The following is a 20,964-nucleotide window of genomic DNA, read 5'->3' as shown; positions in this document are numbered from 1 at the left end:
GTGGCCGTGTAAGTGTGTGCTAGCTGTTGAGCTTGTGTGCATCTTGGGGAGCAGGCTGTCGCAACGCAGCGTGGGTTCAGGGTCCGTAACGCTCCGCTCCGGGAGCTTGGGGAGCCGCAGCGCGTGCAGCCCTCGCTGGGGATATGCCAATAACGTCCTCTGATGACGTACTCTGTTGCTGGTTGCGCGCCGACGCGGCAGCTGCTACGGCTGCTGCGTTTGGCGGTGTTGTGCGCTTCGTTCGGGAAGTCGATCGCTCAATATACTCCAGAGACCCGGGAGAGAGCGGCCGCTGGACTGCAGCCGCCGCTTTCAGTCGCATCTGCAGGAGGATGTAGCGATGTTGATGATGATGTTGGTGGTCATTGTGACGGCCACCGGTCTCCAGAAGGTGCTGGTGTGTGTGTGTGGGGGGGGATTGCGTGTATGTATGTGTGTATGTGGGGGGGTGGGGGGGTGGGTCACAAGGCGCTGTTGTTGCTGTGGTCGTTGCTCATCGACCCGGCTTCGGGACTGTCGCCGCCAAGTAGGTTGGGAATAGTAGTTAGGTTGTTGGGGGCTAGGTTTTTTCCTCGTTCCGAACGAGTTGTTGAGCTCTTGTGTTTGCATTGTTTGCATAGCTCTGCTTGTACATGGCCCTTGGTACTTCAGGCGAACTGTATGGAGTGCATCACGTCGTTGGTTGGTTGGGGGGCTGCTGGCAGTGGTAAGGAGGGAGGGAGGGAGGTTGGGGGGGGGTATGGAAGGTAACGTTTGTAAGGTGGTGACCCGGGCGACGTGGGAAAGAATCGGCCGCTCGGCAGGTTAAGCCGGCGGTCCATCATGTTTAAGCGGAGCAGGGCTGCCGTACTACAAGGACGGTCATACCTTGAGGAGGCGCATACATACATACAGGGGACGCAGCGCTCCTGTTTTTGGTGCTGAGCAAGGTTGTCGTGCACCTCGTATGGCACCGATGATCCAGGTCCGTCTTTTTATAAAACTTACAGAATTTCATGCACCCTGCCATCTCATACAGATCAGAGCGTACACCGTGTTCAGAAACCTGCACTGCCTGCTCATGTCTCGCCCACAACAACGTACGGAGCCTTACTACCGGAATATTGCGGGGAAAGGAAACCCTTCTTCTCACAGATTGCACTCGCCAACTTCCAACCAAAAAATAAATGATGTCATACTGCCGTACGACATGTACGCATCCTGCCCACCTCGCCTTGATGTGGCGTGAGTGTGGACTGAACTCAAAACAACGCGAGGGGTTTACGTAGTCCCCGTTCCTTTCCGTAACATTTATAATACACCAGTTAAAATATACATCCTAACGCATGCGCGCATAACTTTTACCTGCTATGATAATCGTGACACGCGCAATGCCCCCTGGCGATATCCCCTTGGGAATAACCCCCACGCCAGTGATGTGCCTTCACACACAAGGACGCGCACATTTTAACAGCCCGGCGAGCAGGCTCCCGCGCTGTGGCGCGTGGCAGCTGCTGCTGCTGCTGCTGCTGCCATGTCATACCGAGCGGGCCCATAGCTGAGCGGGCAGTACAGCCCTACTTGGTCACACACATGGGTGAGAGGCTCAACAGCGCGGAGGCGCCACGGCAGAAGGCGATGCGCACGTCACTTCATGTTCAACGTGACCCACGACAACGGCGACGCGGGATATGACGAGCAGGGAACAGTATATTATTGTACGGAGGGACCTGACGCCGGTGGTTAGGTCCGGACTGACCTGGCACACAACACCCGCAAGTGCTCAGGCGGCAGACGTCTAGAGTGAGATATGGCTCGGGGATTGAATGCGAATATGTCCTACGTGGCGCAGAACAAAACGTAGCTTTGCAGTTGACAAGCAACCGTACGATAGTGTACGATTAAGGACCCACTTAGCAGGCCGTACCTTGAGCCATCGAAGCTAAAACGTGGCGTGAGTCAACAACGAGTCCAAAACGACGAAGAAAATTAAGGACGGCTAGATAGGGCTCTGCCATCTGCGCAGGGAAATGAAGTTCAGGTCTGCACACGGCACAATCCTTGCAAAGCTTCGAGCAAAGCATTCGCACAGCTAGTATATACATATACGTCATCAGTCCTAGAGTGATCAATATCTTCAGGAGAGCATTTTTTCGCTTGAGGATGGTGAAATAATCTAGCGTTTCAGCATTTTCAGTGCTCGAAACCTGGGTTCGTGCGAATGGTTGGATGACGCCGCAAAAATTCTCAAGAACGCACATGCAATATGGATGCGGCCCCTCAATCCTGTCCCTGCCGACTATGAACAAAGAACGACCTGCTGTTCCTTACGCTTTTATACTTAACAAGTAAACGTCCATAACACCTGCAGTTCAAGCTTCCATAGAATAAAATCTTAGCAACTGACGGGAACCGTTATATTCGCCGTGCGCTGCTCTTTGCGGAGACAGCCGATGCACCTGCTGCAATGTAGCAAGCCGGTCGAGCAAATACAGCAAAACAAACAAACATGGCAAACCCTAAATAGCAGCAGATACCAAAAGCAACAGATACCAGGTTGCAACTGCTAAGGTTGCAACTGCTACTGTATAGCAGCAACAGTGGACAACATCAGCTCCCCAAACATCAAAGCTTTCAACAATGCCTATGCATGGCCACATGCATTTCCCAGCCCGTACCACCGGCCTCAACCAACAAGTGCAAATCCAAACCAACGAACTAAAAATGTTGAACGCAACGGCCCGAGCCACTACGCCCGGCTATGCGTTGTCGGCGCTGCAGGGTCCTTGCAGACCAGGACCGTGCAGCTGGGCGCGATCTCACGATCTCACCCATAAGCTGCGCGGCACCTCCCCCACATCCACCTCCCTTAAAACCTCCCTTAAAACTTCTTTAGACGATATACCTACATCAGATTCTGCTGCCTAGTCGCGCAAAACCCGCTGTCCCTCGATTTCACGCTGCCCCTACCCACTATGTCCACGGTGTTTCAGTCCTCCCGTGGTTTCGATCCAACCCTTAACCCCTTTTAATCCGCCATCGCTTCATCCTGCCCCGTCCGGGACCCATCCAGCCCAATCGGGGGTCGCCGAGGGGGGTGCCGGTGGTTGGACGTCCCTCCCTTCCCCTTCCCCGCGAATTTCGCCTTGCCGCTACTTTTGCAACCTCTACGACAGTGCGCACGGAAGAGCACCGCGCACATAAATACGTACGTACGGGGCTGCGGCGCCCTGCGTTTCACGGGTCTCAGAACTAAACCCAATCGAACCTCACCTCACCTCACCTCAACAAGCCACCAACACCCGCCGCCATTTTGCCTCACGGCAAGGGTTGCCATATTACTCCCCACACGCCCCAAACAAGGACCTCGGCTTGTCCGTAGCCAATCTGGGAGATACGCAACAAGCAACGGGTTTGGGAGCGGTCAGATCGTGATCGTGGTCGTGATGTCTGTCTGTCTGTCTGTCTGTCTGTCTGTATGCATGCATGTATGCACGTATGTATGCGCTCCGGGTCCTCATATGCCGCAAAAAAAGTAAGGACAAGTCCACCAGGTACACCGGGAAAGTAAAGTCCCCGCGCGCCGGGGATGCAGTCTGATGGATTTCACATCACGGCTAGATCTCAGCATACCGGTAATTCATTCACGGTCTTGGATGCATAGTACCATAGTGACCCACGGGTCGGTTCCCGTGTGCTGATCTATGACCTACCCGGTAGAAGCCGTTGTCGCCCAGATCTTCGCCCCAGGAGCTCTTGAACAGCCAGTATCCCGCCTCGTCGTCCCAACCAATCAGCTGGGCGCAGTGGTAGCCCCGGGAAACTGCGGCCGGGTTGTCACGGTAGATCTCGCGACCGATCCTGAGCAGGCAGGCAGGCAGGCGGGTAGGTGGGCGGGTAGGTGGGCCGAGCCGAGAGGGGGTGGGGGTGGATTGCTGGCTGGGTGGGCATTCTACGATGTCACGCATAGTCATTATTGTTTGAAGGTAGGGAAGAGAAATCGGGAAGATTGCCTGTTTACGACTGACCTGACGCAACCGGGAGGTGGTAGAGAGGACACGGCGAAAAGAGCTCGGTCCCGGCTGTCGGGCCGAGGCGCCCGGGCCTCAAAACTCCTTTGCGCCGCAGCCAGCAAAGCCTTTGTTTCCTTTAATCCCTTTAGAAGGTCTTGCTCTTATACCCGCTGCGGCCCGGGCCATCGCTCCTGACCACCTTCCCCCCCGCCGTTATTGCCGCCGTCGCCGCCGCACGCGCGCACCCAATTTCCCTCTGCCCCTTTTCCCCCTCTGCCCCTTCCCACCTCTTCGTATCCGAGAATTCCCGGAAACACGCCACCGCGCTGCCTGCACTCATGACCAGCTCCTTTGCCGCGCTCACGTTTGCAGCCGCCGCCGAGCCCCACAGCACCTCCCGCACTTCCCACCTCCCCGGATGCGGCCTGCAATCCGTCACCTGCCGACCCGCGCGACACGATCCCGGCCGAGCTGGCGACTCACATTTGCTCGACCCCAAGGTAGGGTTGTACTCCCGACAACAGTCCAAATATACCCCCGACCGCTGCAACGCGGCCAGCGCGTCTGGTACGTTCCAACCGTAGTTGCAGTTTGGGGGGCTGGCGGCTAGTGCCGAGTCGCAGAAGAAAAGGCTGTGCTCGGAGAAGTCTACCCAGGCAGCGCTGATGCGGCGACCAAGCGCGTAAGCCGTCTCCGCGGCAGCGATCACGGCGAAGGATACGCAAGAGTTACAGCTTGCCTGGACAGCGGGGCGCAGGTGCAGGCGACCGGCAGAGCAGCAGATGTGCGGAAAAGTGGAAAATGGGGATCAAGAACGAACAGAAGAACGTGTTACAATACTGAACGTGGCCGACGCGCAGGATTCATAAAACGGCCGATACGGCGGATGACGGGCAACCGCAGTTGGATGGACAATAAAGGAGGTTAAAATATACTCTGCACCCACTACCACTACCACTACCACTACCACTACCACCCACCTGGTTCTTGACTGAGCTTATAATCCGTACATCGCCAGTGAGCTCTTTCATCCTTGAGTCCCACATGGGGGGAAGAGGCGGAGGGAAGAAGTCCGATGATTTACCGGTACTTCCAGCTGGCTCTGACTGAGGCGATCCATCGCCGTCGACAGCCGCCGGCACCGCTGATGGGGGCAACGTAGGCGGCGGACGGGGGCGCACAGGCGGCGGCAGGTCCAGCTTCCGACGGCGCCTCGGGCGCGTGCCGCGCTTCGGTAACGCCGCCTGCAGCACCCCGAGGCCGGAACTCGATATCCGGATCGCTGGGTCAGGTGGTGGTGGCGTTGACGGGGGGAGCTGGGGCACCTGCGGCACCCACGGGCTCTGCGGAACCAGTGGTGTCGTTTGGGATTCATCGTACGGCACCACAGGCGAGCTGTCGTACACCGCATCCCCGGAGCCGTCGCCGACGTCTACCCACGGCGCCCAGTCCGATTGCTGATGTGCGGAGGCGAAGGTGGGAGGACTCAGCTCCGAAAGATGATCCCTTTGCGAGAGGTCCCCTAGCAGCTCTGGCTCCTCTTGTGTCCTGATCTCCGTTTGCCCTTCCGGGACTGCACTTGTCCCGGGGACGGGCGGATGTGCTGGCCACCCCGGTTGCCAACTTTTACCCTGATTCCCGTCCTGGTGCCGCCCCTCACCGTCGTGGGTCAACGGCATAAAGCCTCTCAGAAGCCGGGTGGACTGCGTCGGAGTGGCTGTGCCAGTGGGCTCTTCAACACTGGTGAGAGTTTGGCGTACTGTTACATGCCGCTCTTGTTGCTGGTGCTTTTCCTGTAGCTGTTGCTCCCGTTGCTGCAGCTGCTGCGGCTGATGTTCTTGCTTCTGTCGCCACTCGCTTGGCGGGGTCTGCTGCAGCCTTGGATCCGACACGTGGCCTTGTCGGTGGCGGACGGCATAGAGCCTGACAGCCCGTGTGGCTTTTACATCGTCGCGTAGACCTGGAGATGCAACGGTTGCATCGGACGGCAGAAATGCTGTTGTTGTTGTAGGTGGTGGTGGTGGTAGCAAGCCTGATGCTGTTGCCTGAGGTCCTGGGTTTTGCAGTGACGAAGGCACCGGCGGACTTCCGGTGGTCTGGGGTCTCAAACGGTGTGTATGTGTGCATGTTTGTGTGCATGTGTGCATGTGTGCATATGTGTGTGTGTGTGTGTGTGTGTGTGTGTGTGTGTGTGTGTGTGTGTGTGTGTGTGTGTGTGTGTGTGTGTGTGCATGCATGTATGTGTATATATGAGAGAGAAGGGGAGAAGGATCTATGCAATTGTATGGGGTTGTGTCTATGTGCGCATAGTTGTATCTCGGGATAAGTAGGGGAGGTGCTGGGAAGAAGAGGTGGTGTGGGAAATCGCCCCAGCAGGGTGAGCAACGGAGGCACGCAAAGCAACCATCTGCCCTGCTCTAAATCAATCAGCAGCGTCGTTTCAGTGCGACCTTCGGTTTCCCCAAAACTAAGGAAGGAAGGATGGAGGGCACGCAGCCAGAGCCTGCGAAGCTGTTATTACTCCCAGCTTGCCATAATGCGTACGGGTTTGGGCCAGACGCCATATTCCTCCCTCCTCTGGAAGACCGATTGCAAAATGACGTCCGCTTACCAATTGAATTACATGTTATGGGTTGCAGTTGCCCTCGTGACTCAGCTATCATTTGTGCCAGAGCGAAAAGGATGAGAACGACTGAGCTTGGTTTTCCAGGAAGCCAGCGGCGCATCCTATGAGAGTAGCTACTCTTGAGGTGCCGACAAACTTCGGTAGCTTCTGGAAGATTAACGACAGTAGTTGAGTTTGAGAAGTAAGGTGTGCAAAACAAGTCTTGACCGGTCCAAATGCTAAGGATGTAATCCATCGTTTGTTATAAGGCAAGTCTTAAAGTTCCAAGCTAGAACAAAGTACCGCGGTGAGTAGATACGCGGTCCATTCCATCTGAAGGGAAAATATGAAATGTAGCCGGACCGACAAGCATATATGCCGAATCTCGCTAAATCATTCTTGTGCTGCAACGTCAAAAAGCATAAGACCACTAGTCAAACTGTAAGGCTGTCTACCTACGGCCGCAACAATCGTAAACCGCCCGCCCGTAACCGTACCATACAATTTGCTCTAAGGGAACCGTTGACCAATGAGCGTTTAAAATTCAGATCTGCAATATATCAATCAAACCTATGCAGTAATCAGGTCCACTAGAGTGAGGTGTTTGCGCAGTACTTGCCATACAAGCCTAGTCGCAACCCTTCATACTAGGCTGAACATAAGTTGAATTTGATCTATTATTTTCACAGGAATCTTACCCATAACGCTTAGAGTGGTGCTGTCAAACAAGTATAAAGCAGCCTGTGTCGCCGCGGCTTTGCCACATGATGGAGACTACTCAATGGAAGATTTAAAAAGCTACATTTGGGATTAATATTCAGGATCTGAGATAGGCGGGGGATCCGATGAATCGAATCTGGTACGTAAATACAAAGCTTCGCAGTAGCTTCAGGCCCGTACGTAGGTAGTGGTTGGGACGCCGTGAACGTTGAGGTTACTGCTTCCCAATCGAAAAGGGTTCTCGTCATAGAGATATTTAGTAAAGCAGGTAAGATTGACGTCGGCTGCCAAGGCACCAGGTCACCAACCCCCTATGTCCGCCCGTCGAAGGTTCGCTCGCCAACCAACCAGTACCGAGCTAGGTGCTTAACAACACCGTGTTCCGAAGCTATAATCCACACACTCAAATGGGCACCGTCACCTCATAACTGATTGAACGAACTCAAATGTGTTGGCTGCACTGAAGCAGCGCGCGTGCTCGACGGCTTGAGACGACCGTGCGGGCCGTCCCGCTGCGCCCAGTTGATGCGACAACTTGCATGCTTTATCAACACTCGCATCGAACTGCCATCTCCGCATCTCGCCTTGGGGTTTGTCCTCACAGGTCCCGGTGGTGGCAGCAACTTGGCCAGGACTGCTCGGAAGCCATATAGGAAATCAACACTGAGCGAGGCAGAAGCTACCTCTGGTAGGCGCTAATAATCCGATTACTCTGCCGCTTACCCGCCTACCACTGCCCTAACAGCCCTAACTCCGAAGCCAGACGGCAGAATACAAATTTCTTATTTGTAAAAACCCACAGTAAAAAACCAATTTGCTTTTTGCGATCTTTCAACTCCGCACCATTGCAGCGCACAGCAGAGGCATGGAACTTTGACGCTACCTGTTCATGCTGATCCCCACGTGGTCGGGGCTGCCTGCCCGCTGCTAGGGGCTTCTCAGCAGAGAGTATCTGGATCACGTTCCTACGCCCCCATGTGCAGCTTTAGCCGAGGAAATCCGTCAGGGACCATCACGCAAAAGGAACGAAACGGCGTCTAAATTGCGGAGCCCCGCAAAATGACAGGCCAGGTTGTCAGCCGCAAGGATGTCGTGAAAGGAGATTCATCACGGCATTAACTGTCCGCCTGTACCAGAATCTAAGTGGTTATCCAAGGTGCACGCCCCCTCCCCGCCCCCTTCCCCCCTGGCCAATCTTGGATGTCAGCAGTTTCCTTGACTTTGCCCCTTTTCTCCCACATCTTCCCCCCATTTCTCCCACATCTTCCCCCCATCTCATCCCCCGTCTCCCCCCCACCTCCCCCCATCTCCTCTTCATATACCGCAGCAGCAAACCCCACAACACCATTTTTTGGGGGGCCCCAGCGCGATGCGCCCAGGGGGCCCCCGCCCTGTAGGATTGCCCATGGCCGTGTGGGGTGTGGCCGTGTGTAACGGACCAAACATAATATCTCGCCCATCTGAAACGCGTTATTGTTAATATATTTCATTCTTTATTGCAAGGTATCTCGCCTGTAGCCGACAAAAATTGTATGAGCACAAACATGTTTGGCTGCCTCCATTGATCGAGGTCAAAGTCACATCAACGCCTCTCGGGCTAAATTTAAATCTCCAAAGGTGCCGCGTATCTCAACATTGATTTATGAGATGACGGCGTATGATAACTCGAACACCCAGCTTGCGTGACCATTTGCCCGCACGGGCATTCCGACTTGCCACCAGCAGGCCGACAAATTTGCCTTCATTTCTCTATGAAGTATGCAAGCTGCTCGTTTTTAGAATTACTTTGGCCAATGCTCGGGGCCTCCGAACACTTGCAGTGCGCCGCGATGAAGCTCGCGACTGTGGGGCGGATTGCGGAAGCCGCTGGCGCTTCGGGGATAAACATCACAGACAGCACCAGAAAGTGCCGAGTGCTTTGGGGAAGTGTGCCGAGCTAGGCTTTGAGGGGGGCGCCCGAATAGGCAGGTCAATGCCTGAAGGGGCACTGTAGGCAGTGTGTACGGTGCTGTACGGCGCTGTTTTCCGTGCGTGTTCGAGCTGCGGCACCAGACCGCAAAGCCAACAGGCTGAAGCCTGGCAAGCTGCGATTGTGTCTGCTGAGCGTTGAGCAGCCGGCATGGACCGCGGACTTGGCGGCCGAGCCCCTGCTGTGTGCCAGTAACTGCACCTCGCACTCTTACGTTTACGCCCAAGCAAGGGGCTGTCGGTGGCAGGTCGCTGACCTCCCGACTACGTGTAACGGCCAATGACTCTTAGCCGTGTACCGTCTCTTCAACAGGTTATGAGCCCCGGCTTCCTGCCTCCCGCGCTCTGGCAAGCAAACCTCCCACAGCATCAGCACTGCTGCAACAAGCACAGCTCCCACCACGTTGACACTACCCATCAATTGTCACGCGTGCCGCCATAGCTACCGGCCTGTACGCATGCATGGGGCCCCCGCCCTTTTCCCGGCTTTGAGGAAGCCGACACAGCTTGTCTGTAGCAGGTTTATGGGCTTTTGGCTCGTCTAAGTTTTACATGGCCCGGTCCCGGGCTCTCCATGAAGAGCTCTCACCACCATGTAACATGCAACATGTTGAAGGACCCCCATCGCCACCACTGCCACCACCACTCTCCTAGGACTCCAAGCTCCTCGGGCCGATGTCGGACCTCTCAAGAGGGGTTGGCGGCGCCTGCGGGCGAGGGAAGGGGGTAACAGGAACTGGTGTGTAATTGTGTGTGTGGACGCTACGCGGGAAGAGAGGGAGTAAAAATCCATTTTTGCGGAGGTGGTGGTGATGGTGTAAAGGGGCTTGAATGGGCTCAGCAGGGGCGCAGGTGGGTACGAGCCTTGTTTGACGGTTGGCTTAATTAGCAGTAGTACGGTTGGTGGTGGTGGTGCTGCTGTTGCCAAGATCGCTTAAAAACTGTAAAACGCGCATGCCATTTTCGACTTCATTCTTTTAATTGCAGTACCTCAATCCATATTGTTAGACCTATTTGTAATGCCGCAGTCACTCTGTCGGGAGGCCGTTTGGTGGCTGGAATAGCGCTTTTCCCAGCTGTGGCTGCTGTTCATCCTGTAGGCAGCAGGCAGCTAGACACATGTACCCCGCGCTGACCATCCAAAATTCTCAAAAGCATATCAAAAATTTGAGGCACCGTTCATGACAGGTATCCATGGATAGTGTACATCTAAGGATGCTGCTATTCATGCTTTTAGCATGAACTACTCTAATATTTGATCAGGAGTTAAGGGGGAAACACGTTTTTTTGCAATTGTTACTGCTTACGTTTTTTTGACTGATACTCATTGCGTGATGTCGGAGTAGAGTGTGTGTATGTGTTTACGTACGGCAACGGACAAGCTGGATACACGTCGTCGGCTCCGAGCTCTCCTTAGCTTCGCAGTCTGCAGTTTGCAAGTACTTTTAACCCACCAACTACATTCCCTATTAAGGATCCTTAATTTATTCCCGATTGGCTTACACGTCGGACAAAATGGCAGATCCTCGTTGTAATTAGCAGTAATTAGGCACCGAACGAACAGTGTATGCATTCCGGACGCTAGATCAGAGCGCCGGTCCCGCGGCAACCTGGCCCGGCCCGGACCCCTCTTGTGCCATGAGGCGCTCACCCCACCTAGCCATAATCCACAATGCGTGGGAGAGAAAGGAAACACCCCTTCCATGAGACAAAACTGCGTGTGATGTGTGGCGATGTGAGTGGCGCACTCATTCACTGCGGGTGGGACAGGACGACCAACCTCTGAGCTCTTTCCTATCTTCCCGTTGAGGTGGAGGACGTGGGAGAACAGCTCAGGAAGAGGAAAGGCGGCGCCGCCAGCAGCGGGGGACCTCATTGATTGCTCCAGGGGAGCTCCTCCGCGCTTTCCCCCCTGGGCCCAGCTTCTGCCCCTCCCAGCGCCGACAGGCCACGTGATGGGCCCACCACACACACAAATACAAAAACCAACACCCAGACGGAATGGCAGCAGGTGGATGCACGCGCCCATGGCGCGCAATACCGTAAACTCCCCACCCCACCCCACCCCACCCCACCCTGCGAACCCGCATAAACGCACACACTCGCAGGTAATCGGCCAACATGTTAACAATAGTCCATCTGCATGTCTCTATTGATCGCGAGCTCTCTTATACGCGCGGTGATGATCTCATAGCGCATTACGCCACCCTTAACTTGCCAGTTGGGAGCATTCTGAAGGTATTTGCCAAGCGGCTTGATGCACGGTCGGAGTGTCTGAATACCTTAGGTGACCCCCGCGTTTTCCCCATAGGGATTACCGGAGGCAAGGCTTGTCGCTATAACAAATGGGTGGGAGCGGCCCCGCCTAGGGATGCGCGGCTCGATTGGCTGGAGCACACTAAAGTAGCCATGCCCCCAGCGACTGCATCAAGTGCCCATGCGTTTCCTGTTAGGCTGTTGGGAGTTAGGGGTTAATCGGCCTAATGGGCGTGAGCGCACCGCGCGTACCTGCAGGCTTTGTGACTGTGGAGCGGTTGAAAATACATTGCATGCGTTTGATGAATGCCCCGCTCGCAAGAGCGCACGGGCTAAGTACGATGGTGACCTCGTCTTCAAGGGGCGCAGCATGCGCACCATTATGACTGAGGCGCCACCTCTGGCATTGGCCAGGTACATCTCGGAAATCTGGGAGGCCAGGCACGTCGCGCTGAGGCGATTCGCTCTGAAGCGAACGAGGGATGATGATGATGGCCTCCCGCGTACCCGCATCAATGCCAATACAACGTCCATGGGCCCCCCGGCTTTTACGGACACACCCGCAATTGTGTGCGGAGCTTGTAATTCGTAACTTAAGTATATTGCTTTCCATTCAAAGACGCAATAAAAGGGTCTCGTCGCCCTCCCCGGAGCCGCAGCGGGTCTGCCTCCGAATCGCAACCTATAGACCATACTTGCTGCTGGGACATACGCGAGGTGTGACCACCACCAGCTGCAGAGCGCCCCTGCCGCGCCGCCCTCAGCCAATCACCACGGTAGACTACGCAGAACGGCGGCTCGCAACGGGCCCCCATCACACCCATCAGAAGGCTTGATATCCCTGATGCCGTTGACATTACCGCGACTCAGCTTTGGGTAAACATCCTGCTGCATCCCTCACCCCCGCTGGACATGTCTTAAGTTTAGTGCGGTGGACGAGCGCTGCGGAGATCAATCGCATTCGTCTCTCTTCGGCCATTCAGCATGGCTCGGCGTAACTCCTATTTTGTTATTGTTTGTATTCATTGCTTACATAAGTCGCACGCGTCATGTCGTGTTCTTGATGCTGCCAACCAGCAGAAGACATGCACGGTAGGTCTGACAAGATGCCTGCACGTGGCTGCCTAGCTCTCTGTAATCGCCGCAAACAAGGCGCCAACTTTGCCGAAGATGGCGAAAGGAAGCAGCCCCCTTGTACGACCTCCGCAGTCATTGCACGCCTGTTAAATGGATGAGCTACATTGGGGAATTTGAACGGATCACCAGCAACAGTGGCAACGTCCCGAACACCAAACACGGAGAGGCCAGAAACACCTGACCCGACCCGAAGTACCTGCCGTTCAACATGGCGGTCGAAAATGTAGCCCTACCTCACATCGTTAGTATCGGAGCCTTTCGAGCCGTACCCGTATATGCCACAAGCTACAATGAGGAAGCCGACAGTCATACCTAAGGTGTTTCGACAAGGAGATATTCAATAAGGTGTCGCGAATCACTCTCCAAGAGCACGAGCTCATATCACTGTGTATGCGATGTGGAGTGCCGCATGCCATGCTATGGTGAAGGGTGCGGAACCGCATCTGCACTTGGGAACGCACGCCTATGATCATGGCATCAACTATGCCGTGCAATCCTGTAAATGCATAATCGTGTGTTGGTTAGGGAGCTTGGTCAATGGCCCCTCCACCTTCACTGGACCTCACTTAGTTGACCTCACTTATTTACCGTTTTTGGAACAGGGTTATCCTTGCGAAGGGGACTGTGTTTCACAATGTTCTGTGTTAGGAAATACGTCTTGCAGTGCGTCCTATTTATACTGCCACCAACTGGGGTGCCATGAGTCCTGAGGCTGGGGTCATCTTCCCTTATGCTTATGTGAACAATTCATGAGCTCCGACCACAGCACTCACCAAGCGGCCATGAGCCCTGCATCATTAATATGCCGTGTGCGTCATTACGCCTCTCTCTACCAGCATCCTGCGGTCCACCTCTGATGAGACACCTTCAAGCCATCCCGGAAGTCAACTACTCAATCAACTACTCAAAAACTCCCAGTAAGCCCTGCCGCTTCGGGAATGCTGTACCACATGTTGCCAAGGAAACGACTTTTTGCGTTTCTTCATATGAGCGCATTTTTACATATACATTTGTCGGTATTATACATATTTCCGTGGTTGCGGCAGCCACACTTCCTCGTGGGCGGAGCAGAAGTGCAATGTGCTCGCCGGAGGGGGAGCCCCTTCCCTATGAACTGTGGGTGATATAGTTTGCTGGCGAACATTAGGAAGTAAGGTTGCGCTCATTGGATTTCCCGTGTTGCTTATTTTAATCGTAACCAACAGTATGGACCGCAACGCTCAGAGCTCGGTAGGAAATGTAAAATAACAGCATTTAACAGGATTCACGGCTGTGTACTTTCTTATTCCGTTGCCACATATCCGGAAAGCAGCGTCCCATGCCGTACTAGTCCGCTCTGGGGACGAACATTGCTACGCCAAGGAAAACGTCCCGGGACTATACTAAGTTAGCTACGGAAACCCTATTATATGTTAGAGGAGATTGCACTCATGCAAGGCCGAGGTCCAGCGTTTACTTTGCTTATTGACTACTCGGTCTCGTAACTTCGCATATCCTTCGAACTGCTTTATCTTCTGTCCCAGGGTTCACGCGGCTCTGGCCCATTTCTAGACATTTGCCCCTCCCAGAAGTGGAGGACCTGGGACTGAACCTGCGGCGGCGTTGTATGGCGTCACCTAGGCGCCTTGAGTCCCTTTCCAAGTATGGCTGACGTCTTCAGCACATCCTTTGCCGCGGAGTCGCATACAGCTTGGGCTGCAAGCCAGTACGCATGGGACCCATCGCAACTGCAAGCTTTGCCGCTGGCTGCAAGCCCAGCTTCGGGATCTACTGGAGCTGCTTCAGAGCATCTCTCAGAAGGTGAGATTTTTTGGACTGGTGGCGTGGGGGAGATCCAGCAGACTGGCCTTATCGCTCACGTTTTTGGCAATCCTTCCCTTGCGCTCGTAGGCCCTTGCAGCAGCGCCGGCGCGCAGCGTGACCAGAGCTTAGGACCAGTCCCCGTGGGCTGGCAGGAATCCACACGCGCAGGCGCTGGCGGTGGAAATGCTGGCGGCAAGGAACTGAAGGGCGCTCATACCAGAGCCCCTAAGGGGCCCTTGGTCTGCCAGGTAGGAGCTCATTTTCTGCAGCTTTATTCCATTTGAGGTATTTTCGCGTTCTTGGCTGCTCTTGTGAACATCCCGCCGAGTCGGCATTCTGGGAAACCTGCAGGTTGAAGGCTGCGGTCATGATCTTTCGCTGGAGAAAGGCTATTACCAGCGCTATCGGGTCTGCGAGCCACATATGAAGCTACTGAGCTTGGTGGTGAATGGGAAGGCGTGCCGTTTCTGCCAGCAGGTGCGCCAGTGCCCTTGTTGGCCCAAGCGAGAACCGGCAAGGATTATCTAGTTGATGAACCTGCGAGCCCGTCTTACAGGGCCTGGCTTACCACCACTGGGCTTAAGTACAGTTTCGTGCTCCTCCTTTAGCTCTTGCAGTCAATGCGCTGCATTATCTGGACGCCTCAATAAAGGAAAGCATTCGGTCATGTCTTGTATAGGCGGCGGCAAGATGTGGGCCTTCCTTCCAAGTTAAGGAACTGACGGCTTACGTAGACGTGGTTATCCTATAGCATCTTCCTGCACAAGTTCTGCTTTTCCAAGTATTCAACTCTCTGTCTCAGACTCTGTGTATTGTTTGGGCTCCGGTGTTGGCGCTTTACGTTTCCTTTTGGGCAAAGCTCCATGGACGGCGGCATCCATCCTATAATAATCCTGCGAATACCGCATGACTAGTGCTGTCGCAAGCATGATCGCCCTACCCTATTCCTTTCACAGTGCGGCCGCTTCCAGGAGTTGACGGAATTCGACGGTAACAAGAGGTGAGACCATATGAGGGAAATGCCCAATTGCATTTCCTGGTGCTGAGGTTCTTTGGCACACATGCAGGAGCTGCCGGGCGCGCTTACTGCAGCACAATGCAAGACGCCGAAAGAGAGACCCCCTCGAGACTTCAAGGAAGGATGTATCCGGCTCGCGGAGGAGCAAAACGCATCACCCCTGGTCGGACAGCAGTAACGACGCTGATATGGGTCACGGCAGCGGCGATCTCAGCATCGGCATGAATGATAAGGTCAGCTGGAAAACATGCAGTCGATGAAGGCTCTGGGGCTCAGCTTATTGGCCCTTCTTCAACCTGTCCGTGTGCTCTTCTTGACCGCAGGTCATGACGAATTACAGCGCGGAGAGCGGGGTCGACCAGGGTATTAAGGTTCGGATGGGCGCCGCACCGGTGTCCTCAGGCGGCATGACGACCTGGAACGTCGGCATAAATGGAGCAGTCGAAACGCCAGCAGGTGTCAACCAGTTCCAGGCGATGCTACAGCCGCCGCTGGCGGTCCACATGCACTCAGGAGCAGTCGATGCCGACCTCGCCCGTTGCTTTTCGGGCGGGACCGATGTGGGGGATGCACTAGACGAAATGCTGGACGGCATCCTGAACAGCAAGACGGACTATTTGGAGGACCCGCGCGCAGCTCTGCAGGCTCCCGGAGCTGTTGCACTGCCCATCCTGGGTGGGGCGTTTGGCGCTGCTGGCTCTGGACTTGCGTCGGGTCCGGTGTCTGGCGGCTCTTTGATGTCTGGCCCCGAGGTTAAGCCTCCGCAGCTTGGGATGATGAGCCTGGCCATGAACAGCAGCCCACCGGTCAGCGGCGGTCCTATGGTCGGCACAGGTAGCCTTGCACCCAGCCTACCGACATCGGGCACGTGGCAGCAAGGCTGTATGGGTTTCGATGCCGTGGGTCCAACTGCTGACCTGGCTGCCGCGCTTAACAAGCGCGCTACACAGCAACGCCAGCTCCAGGAGCATCAGCTGCTTCAGCAGCTTCAGCAGCAACAGCTTCAGCAGCAGCAACAGTTGCAGCAACAACAGAAGCTCCAGCAGCAGTTGTTGCTGCAGCAGCAACAACAACAGCAGCAACAGCTGCAGCAACAACTACTGCTTCAACAACAGCAACAGCAGCAACAACAGAAGCAGCAACTGCTTCAGCAACAGCTCCTGCAGCAGCAGCAGTTGAACGGGATGAGCCAGGGCCCCATTAACACCGGCGCGTCTTCATCTGTATTGCCAATGGACACCTTCATGAACAGCAGCTCCTCCGTACTAACCCCTGGCTACGATAATTCCCTGGGCAATGGTGTGCTGGGTCAGCTAAACAGCAACAATGCACCGGGCCGGGGCTTTGGTGGCCATTGGGGCACGGCTAACATGGGGAACACCGTTAGCATGCCTGAGGTCATGAGCGGCAGCATGCAGTTGAATAGCAGCATGGGCCATGCGGCCGTCGGCATGAATGGAATTGCTAGTGGCATGAGCGGTATGGCCAGCGGCATGGCTACCAGCGGTCCTCTCGTGGCCCCCCCGGCCAATGCCGCTACCCCGGCGTCATCCAGCTTCGACCTGGCTCGTCGCCTGGTGGCTAGTGGTGGTGCCGCTGCACAGTATCAGAGCGAGGACCTGCTGGTGCGTGTAAGCATCAAGATTGCAAATTGCACACCGGACCAGCTTCCTGTGGATCTCTACCAGCGCCTCAGAAACCTGCTCAACACGGCCGACGCGTCGCTGGTGCAGGGCTTCTTGCGGCCGGGCTGCACGCATCTTGTGCTGGACGTGCAGGTCGACAGGAGCGCGCGGGGTAATGCTGGCCTGGACGGCTTTGGTGATGACGGCACGGGAAGCGTCACCATTCCGGGCCTGGCTGTGTCTGCAATGGACGTGCGGAAGGTCCTGGGACCGGTAGTGAGCCGCAGCGCGCTGCTGGTTCAGATGGAAAACGAGGTGGCGATGTGGCCGGCGGGTGCACCCATGGGCGCGAAGCCGCATCATAGTGCTTGCGTAGCTGATTTGCAGGCATCGGGGCAGCTGCCCGTTATCCAGCACGTGAGCCCTGCGGCATACATCGACGGGGCAGGCCGTGCAGCGCTGCTCGTCTTCGGTGTGGGGTTGTGCACGCCAGGAGTCGAGCTGTGTGCGCGGATCCAGGGTGGCTACGTACCGCTCACGGTCAAGCGACTGATAGAGGCTGGACAGGTGTCCGTGGCTGCTGCTGCTGACCCCAAAATGGCGGTGGCAACCGCCCGTGCGATGTTGTACGCCAAGGCATTGGAGCGAGCTGGCCGCAAATGTGAAGACATTCTACTGGTGTTTGTGGAGCAGGCTCCGGGAACTGGTCTGCTATTCCTCGAGGCGCAGACGGGTCCCCTGCTTGGGAACTGGAGACCATGTGTGCTCTCAACCGACGCGGTGATTGCAGCCGAGCTTTCGCTTTGTGCAGGCCGGGCGGTGCGGGCCGGAGCAGCTGCTATGGCGTCACTTGAGGCGTTTGTCCTGGATCTTGGACGTGTGTTGGACAAGAGAAGCTACACAACGGTTGTGCCGCGCAGCCAAAGTGCGGTCACAACCGAGGATAGGCTTGCGTGCGTGGACGAAGCTGAGGAGTGTGCTATTGACTTGCCGAAGGCACAGGACAGCGCCGATGATGGGCAGGAATTTAGCGAGGCGACGTTGGCATTGGTGTGCTGCTGTGAGCGGTTGTTGGCAACAGCCACGGACTTCAGTATGGCGCGCGTGAGCACCTTCCTCGCGGGTGCACTGTGGCAATATGGTCAAGATGTGCAGGCGATCCTAGAGGCGCCATACGCTGATGGCCTGGCAATTGTCCATCGTTGCGTGCGCTCCGGCAGCGCGGAGGTTGTCAGCGCGCTGCTCGCCTGGATTGCATTTTCTGGCGCGCGCATCGACCTGGCGAATGTGGGGGCCCTTGGCCTGAGCCCGTTGCATTTAGCTGCCCTGGTGCCGGCAACATGGCCGGTCCTTGCTGCTGTGCCCGCTGCACGCAAGAACTGGCGTTCCGCGCGATCGCCACTCGACGGTGCAACGCCTCTACATCTACAGCAAATGCTTCTGGCGCAGCTGCCTCGGGGTGCGCTGCCGCAAGACCTGGTTGACGCGTTTGCCCCGAAGCCAAGGCCGGTGGCGGTACCAGGGATCGCACAAGGCAGCGGGGCAATTACGGCGATAGAGAACACCCCTTCTGCGGTAAGTACGGGGCAAGGATTTCCTAGTGTGCTGTTACATCCATGCCTGTATGTCAATGGTGCCTGCCTTGCATCTCGCACGCTGGTGTTCTTGCTTCTGACTCTGGTTTGGCTTATCGAGCTTTGAGCCGGTTTGATGCACAACTAATCTTGACTACATGGTGCAGGTACCTGCGGCAGGCTACAGCGGACTGGCCGCTATCGTTTCAGACGGCAACTCCAACGGTGACAAGACTCGGGGCGACTATAGGAGGGCTCGGGGCGCGGTGGTGCTGATGGCCATTATGTTTGTGGTCTCGGTGTTGGGGGCAATGATTCCAAAGCGGCTGTGGGCGCCCAAAGCTTCGGTCAACGGGGAGGCGGTCCCGGGCGCCGCTTCTGCGCAGCGCATTTTCGCAGGCTGCTGCTCCACGATGATGTATGTCAGCCTCCTTGGCTTGGCAATTCAGTTTCTGCCGCTGAACAAGGCCGGGGTACTGTTGTCCCTGTTCAACCCAACGGCGACTTGTCTCGCACCATAAGTGATGATACTCGTCGATGTTGTCTTGTTACTATTACAGCGTATTTGGGCGTGGCTTCAAGATGTCTTAGCATATGAGGTGCACTGCACGGCAAGCGTTTGTGGCGTATATACGAGTCAAGCACTGGAATCGCCCGACTCCCAGAAGGGCCGAACAAGGGTCGCACATGTTTCGAGCCGTGTATCAAAAGGGAGTACGGCGACCCGCTTCCTAATTACTGGCGCAAGTAGCCCGATGATAGCATGGCTGTACTGCCTTATCTGCTGTGCAGGCAACATGCTTGGGCAATATGATGTGGACGCGGAACCACCCCGTCCAACTGAATCGCCTTTATTATTATCAACTAGCGCATGGCACTTGGAGGAGTGGATGGTTGCACGTGGCTGGGGCAAGAGTGTGAGATAACGACATTTCCCCGGATTGTTGTGCATCTTGTATGGGCTTTCCCGCTATCTCTTCCCTGCAGGCTAATGGCTCGTGATCGGTATCGACACGCCGTCCTTGCACCTGTGAGGCGGTTCATTGCTTGTCGCTCATGCGCACTGCCAAATCTCTCCCTGGTGCTGGCCCCTTCACGTAGGTTTCCTACATATAGTTGGCTGGCTGGGTTAACATTAAATATCGCAGGTTGATGCAGCCCGTAACTGGGAGCCCGGGGCCTTACCTAGACGTTTTGCTTAGGCACAGGCTTCGCACTTGGGGGTTGAGAACTTGCTATTTTAGCGCCTGAGCAACAACAGGCCGCATTCCGAATAAAATTATGAGAGCGCGCTGAGAGGTCTCCATTGTGTTTTTCAAGGAACCTATTCCCGCGCTAGCGGAGGGAGGTGATGAGCTGGTTTCCTGAAGGCCTGCTCTCATCGTGACACTTTTTAGGAAAGTGAACGCCGCTGTTCCCCTGGCTGCACCCCTGTATTCTATTCGTATGTTGCTTTCAGGGGTTGATGGACTCGGGCTTTGTTGTTTCATCCACTTGAGAATTCGCTTATGTTGCTTGCATGCTTTAATACTGCGCGTTCTGGGGAGTGTAACCATGCATGTCCGGCAGTGCAGAGAATGCTGTCTGCTTAGGTATTTCGGTTTCTGAGGGCGCGGATGTCCGGCCGCAGACTGCGGTGAACGCCTCGCAAGGGGCGGGACGCACAGTGAGCCCCGTATTGTGCAATGATTTGAAAGCTGGCCCGCTTAGTTAAGCTGACGATTCTTCGTTGGCGTCGATGAGTTGTGGGGGTTTGGTGGTATTGCGGTATTGCATTGTAATCCACACCCCCGGCAATTAATGATGGCATAAACGGGTCTGTGTTATGGACGCTTGTTGTAACGTGCGTATTGTGGTTAGCCGGCGTGTGGATAAGGTCTCTGCGAAGGGAACCTGTAAGGTAGTGCTGACATATAATCATCGGGCATGACTCCTCTCTTGTACCGGTCATGTTTCACGGTGAACGACCTTGTAGCCTTGACCGGATGCGACATGGAACGCCATTAATGTGGGAGCTCAACATTTATATACCGGTAGCCATATGTAGCGTTAGAATGCATTCCGCCAAATTACCGTGCGACTTCACGTCGCGCTATCCAACATCGCCCCATATTCAAACCATGAAGCGGCCGTCACCTAAACTGCGCCCTCATTCACATAAGGCCCCGACCACCGGCAACCGTTTTTTTACCAAACTTCGCCAAACAGACTTACTTGTCGTCTTCTTTATGACAACATGAAGTGCGCGTCTCTGCCGACCAGGCCG

The 20,964-nt window shown here is 55.5% G+C and overlaps 2 protein-coding genes across 2 annotated transcripts; one reads left to right on the top strand and one right to left on the bottom strand.

Annotated features, from left to right (window-relative positions):
* Positions 1-647: 647 nt before the first annotated feature.
* On the bottom strand, positions 648-8,184 carry VOLCADRAFT_98250 (uncharacterized protein; the record flags this gene model as incomplete). Its single annotated transcript, XM_002957131.1, has 9 exons — positions 648-697; positions 1,345-1,421; positions 1,739-1,818; positions 3,693-3,840; positions 4,280-4,731; positions 4,973-5,136; positions 5,174-5,274; positions 5,331-5,449; positions 8,161-8,184. The coding sequence occupies 9 exons, from the start codon at positions 8,182-8,184 to the stop codon at positions 648-650; spliced, it is 1,215 nt and encodes a 404-aa protein (XP_002957177.1).
* A 6,137-nt stretch (positions 8,185-14,321) lies between these two features.
* Positions 14,322-19,219, top strand: VOLCADRAFT_107563 (uncharacterized protein; the record flags this gene model as incomplete). Its single annotated transcript, XM_002957180.1, has 8 exons — positions 14,322-14,478; positions 14,569-14,729; positions 14,833-14,958; positions 15,438-15,481; positions 15,549-15,732; positions 15,823-16,305; positions 16,813-18,699; positions 18,866-19,219. 8 exons carry the CDS (start codon positions 14,322-14,324, stop codon positions 19,217-19,219), a joined length of 3,396 nt encoding a protein of 1,131 aa, XP_002957226.1.
* Between the last annotated feature and the right edge of the window lie 1,745 nt (positions 19,220-20,964).

Source organism: Volvox carteri (assembly GCF_000143455.1).
Source record: "Volvox carteri f. nagariensis unplaced genomic scaffold VOLCAscaffold_70, whole genome shotgun sequence".
Lineage (NCBI taxonomy): Eukaryota > Viridiplantae > Chlorophyta > Chlorophyceae > Chlamydomonadales > Volvocaceae > Volvox > Volvox carteri.
Note: the sequence above shows the minus strand (reverse complement) of the source record. Positions and strands in the feature narration are given on the sequence as shown.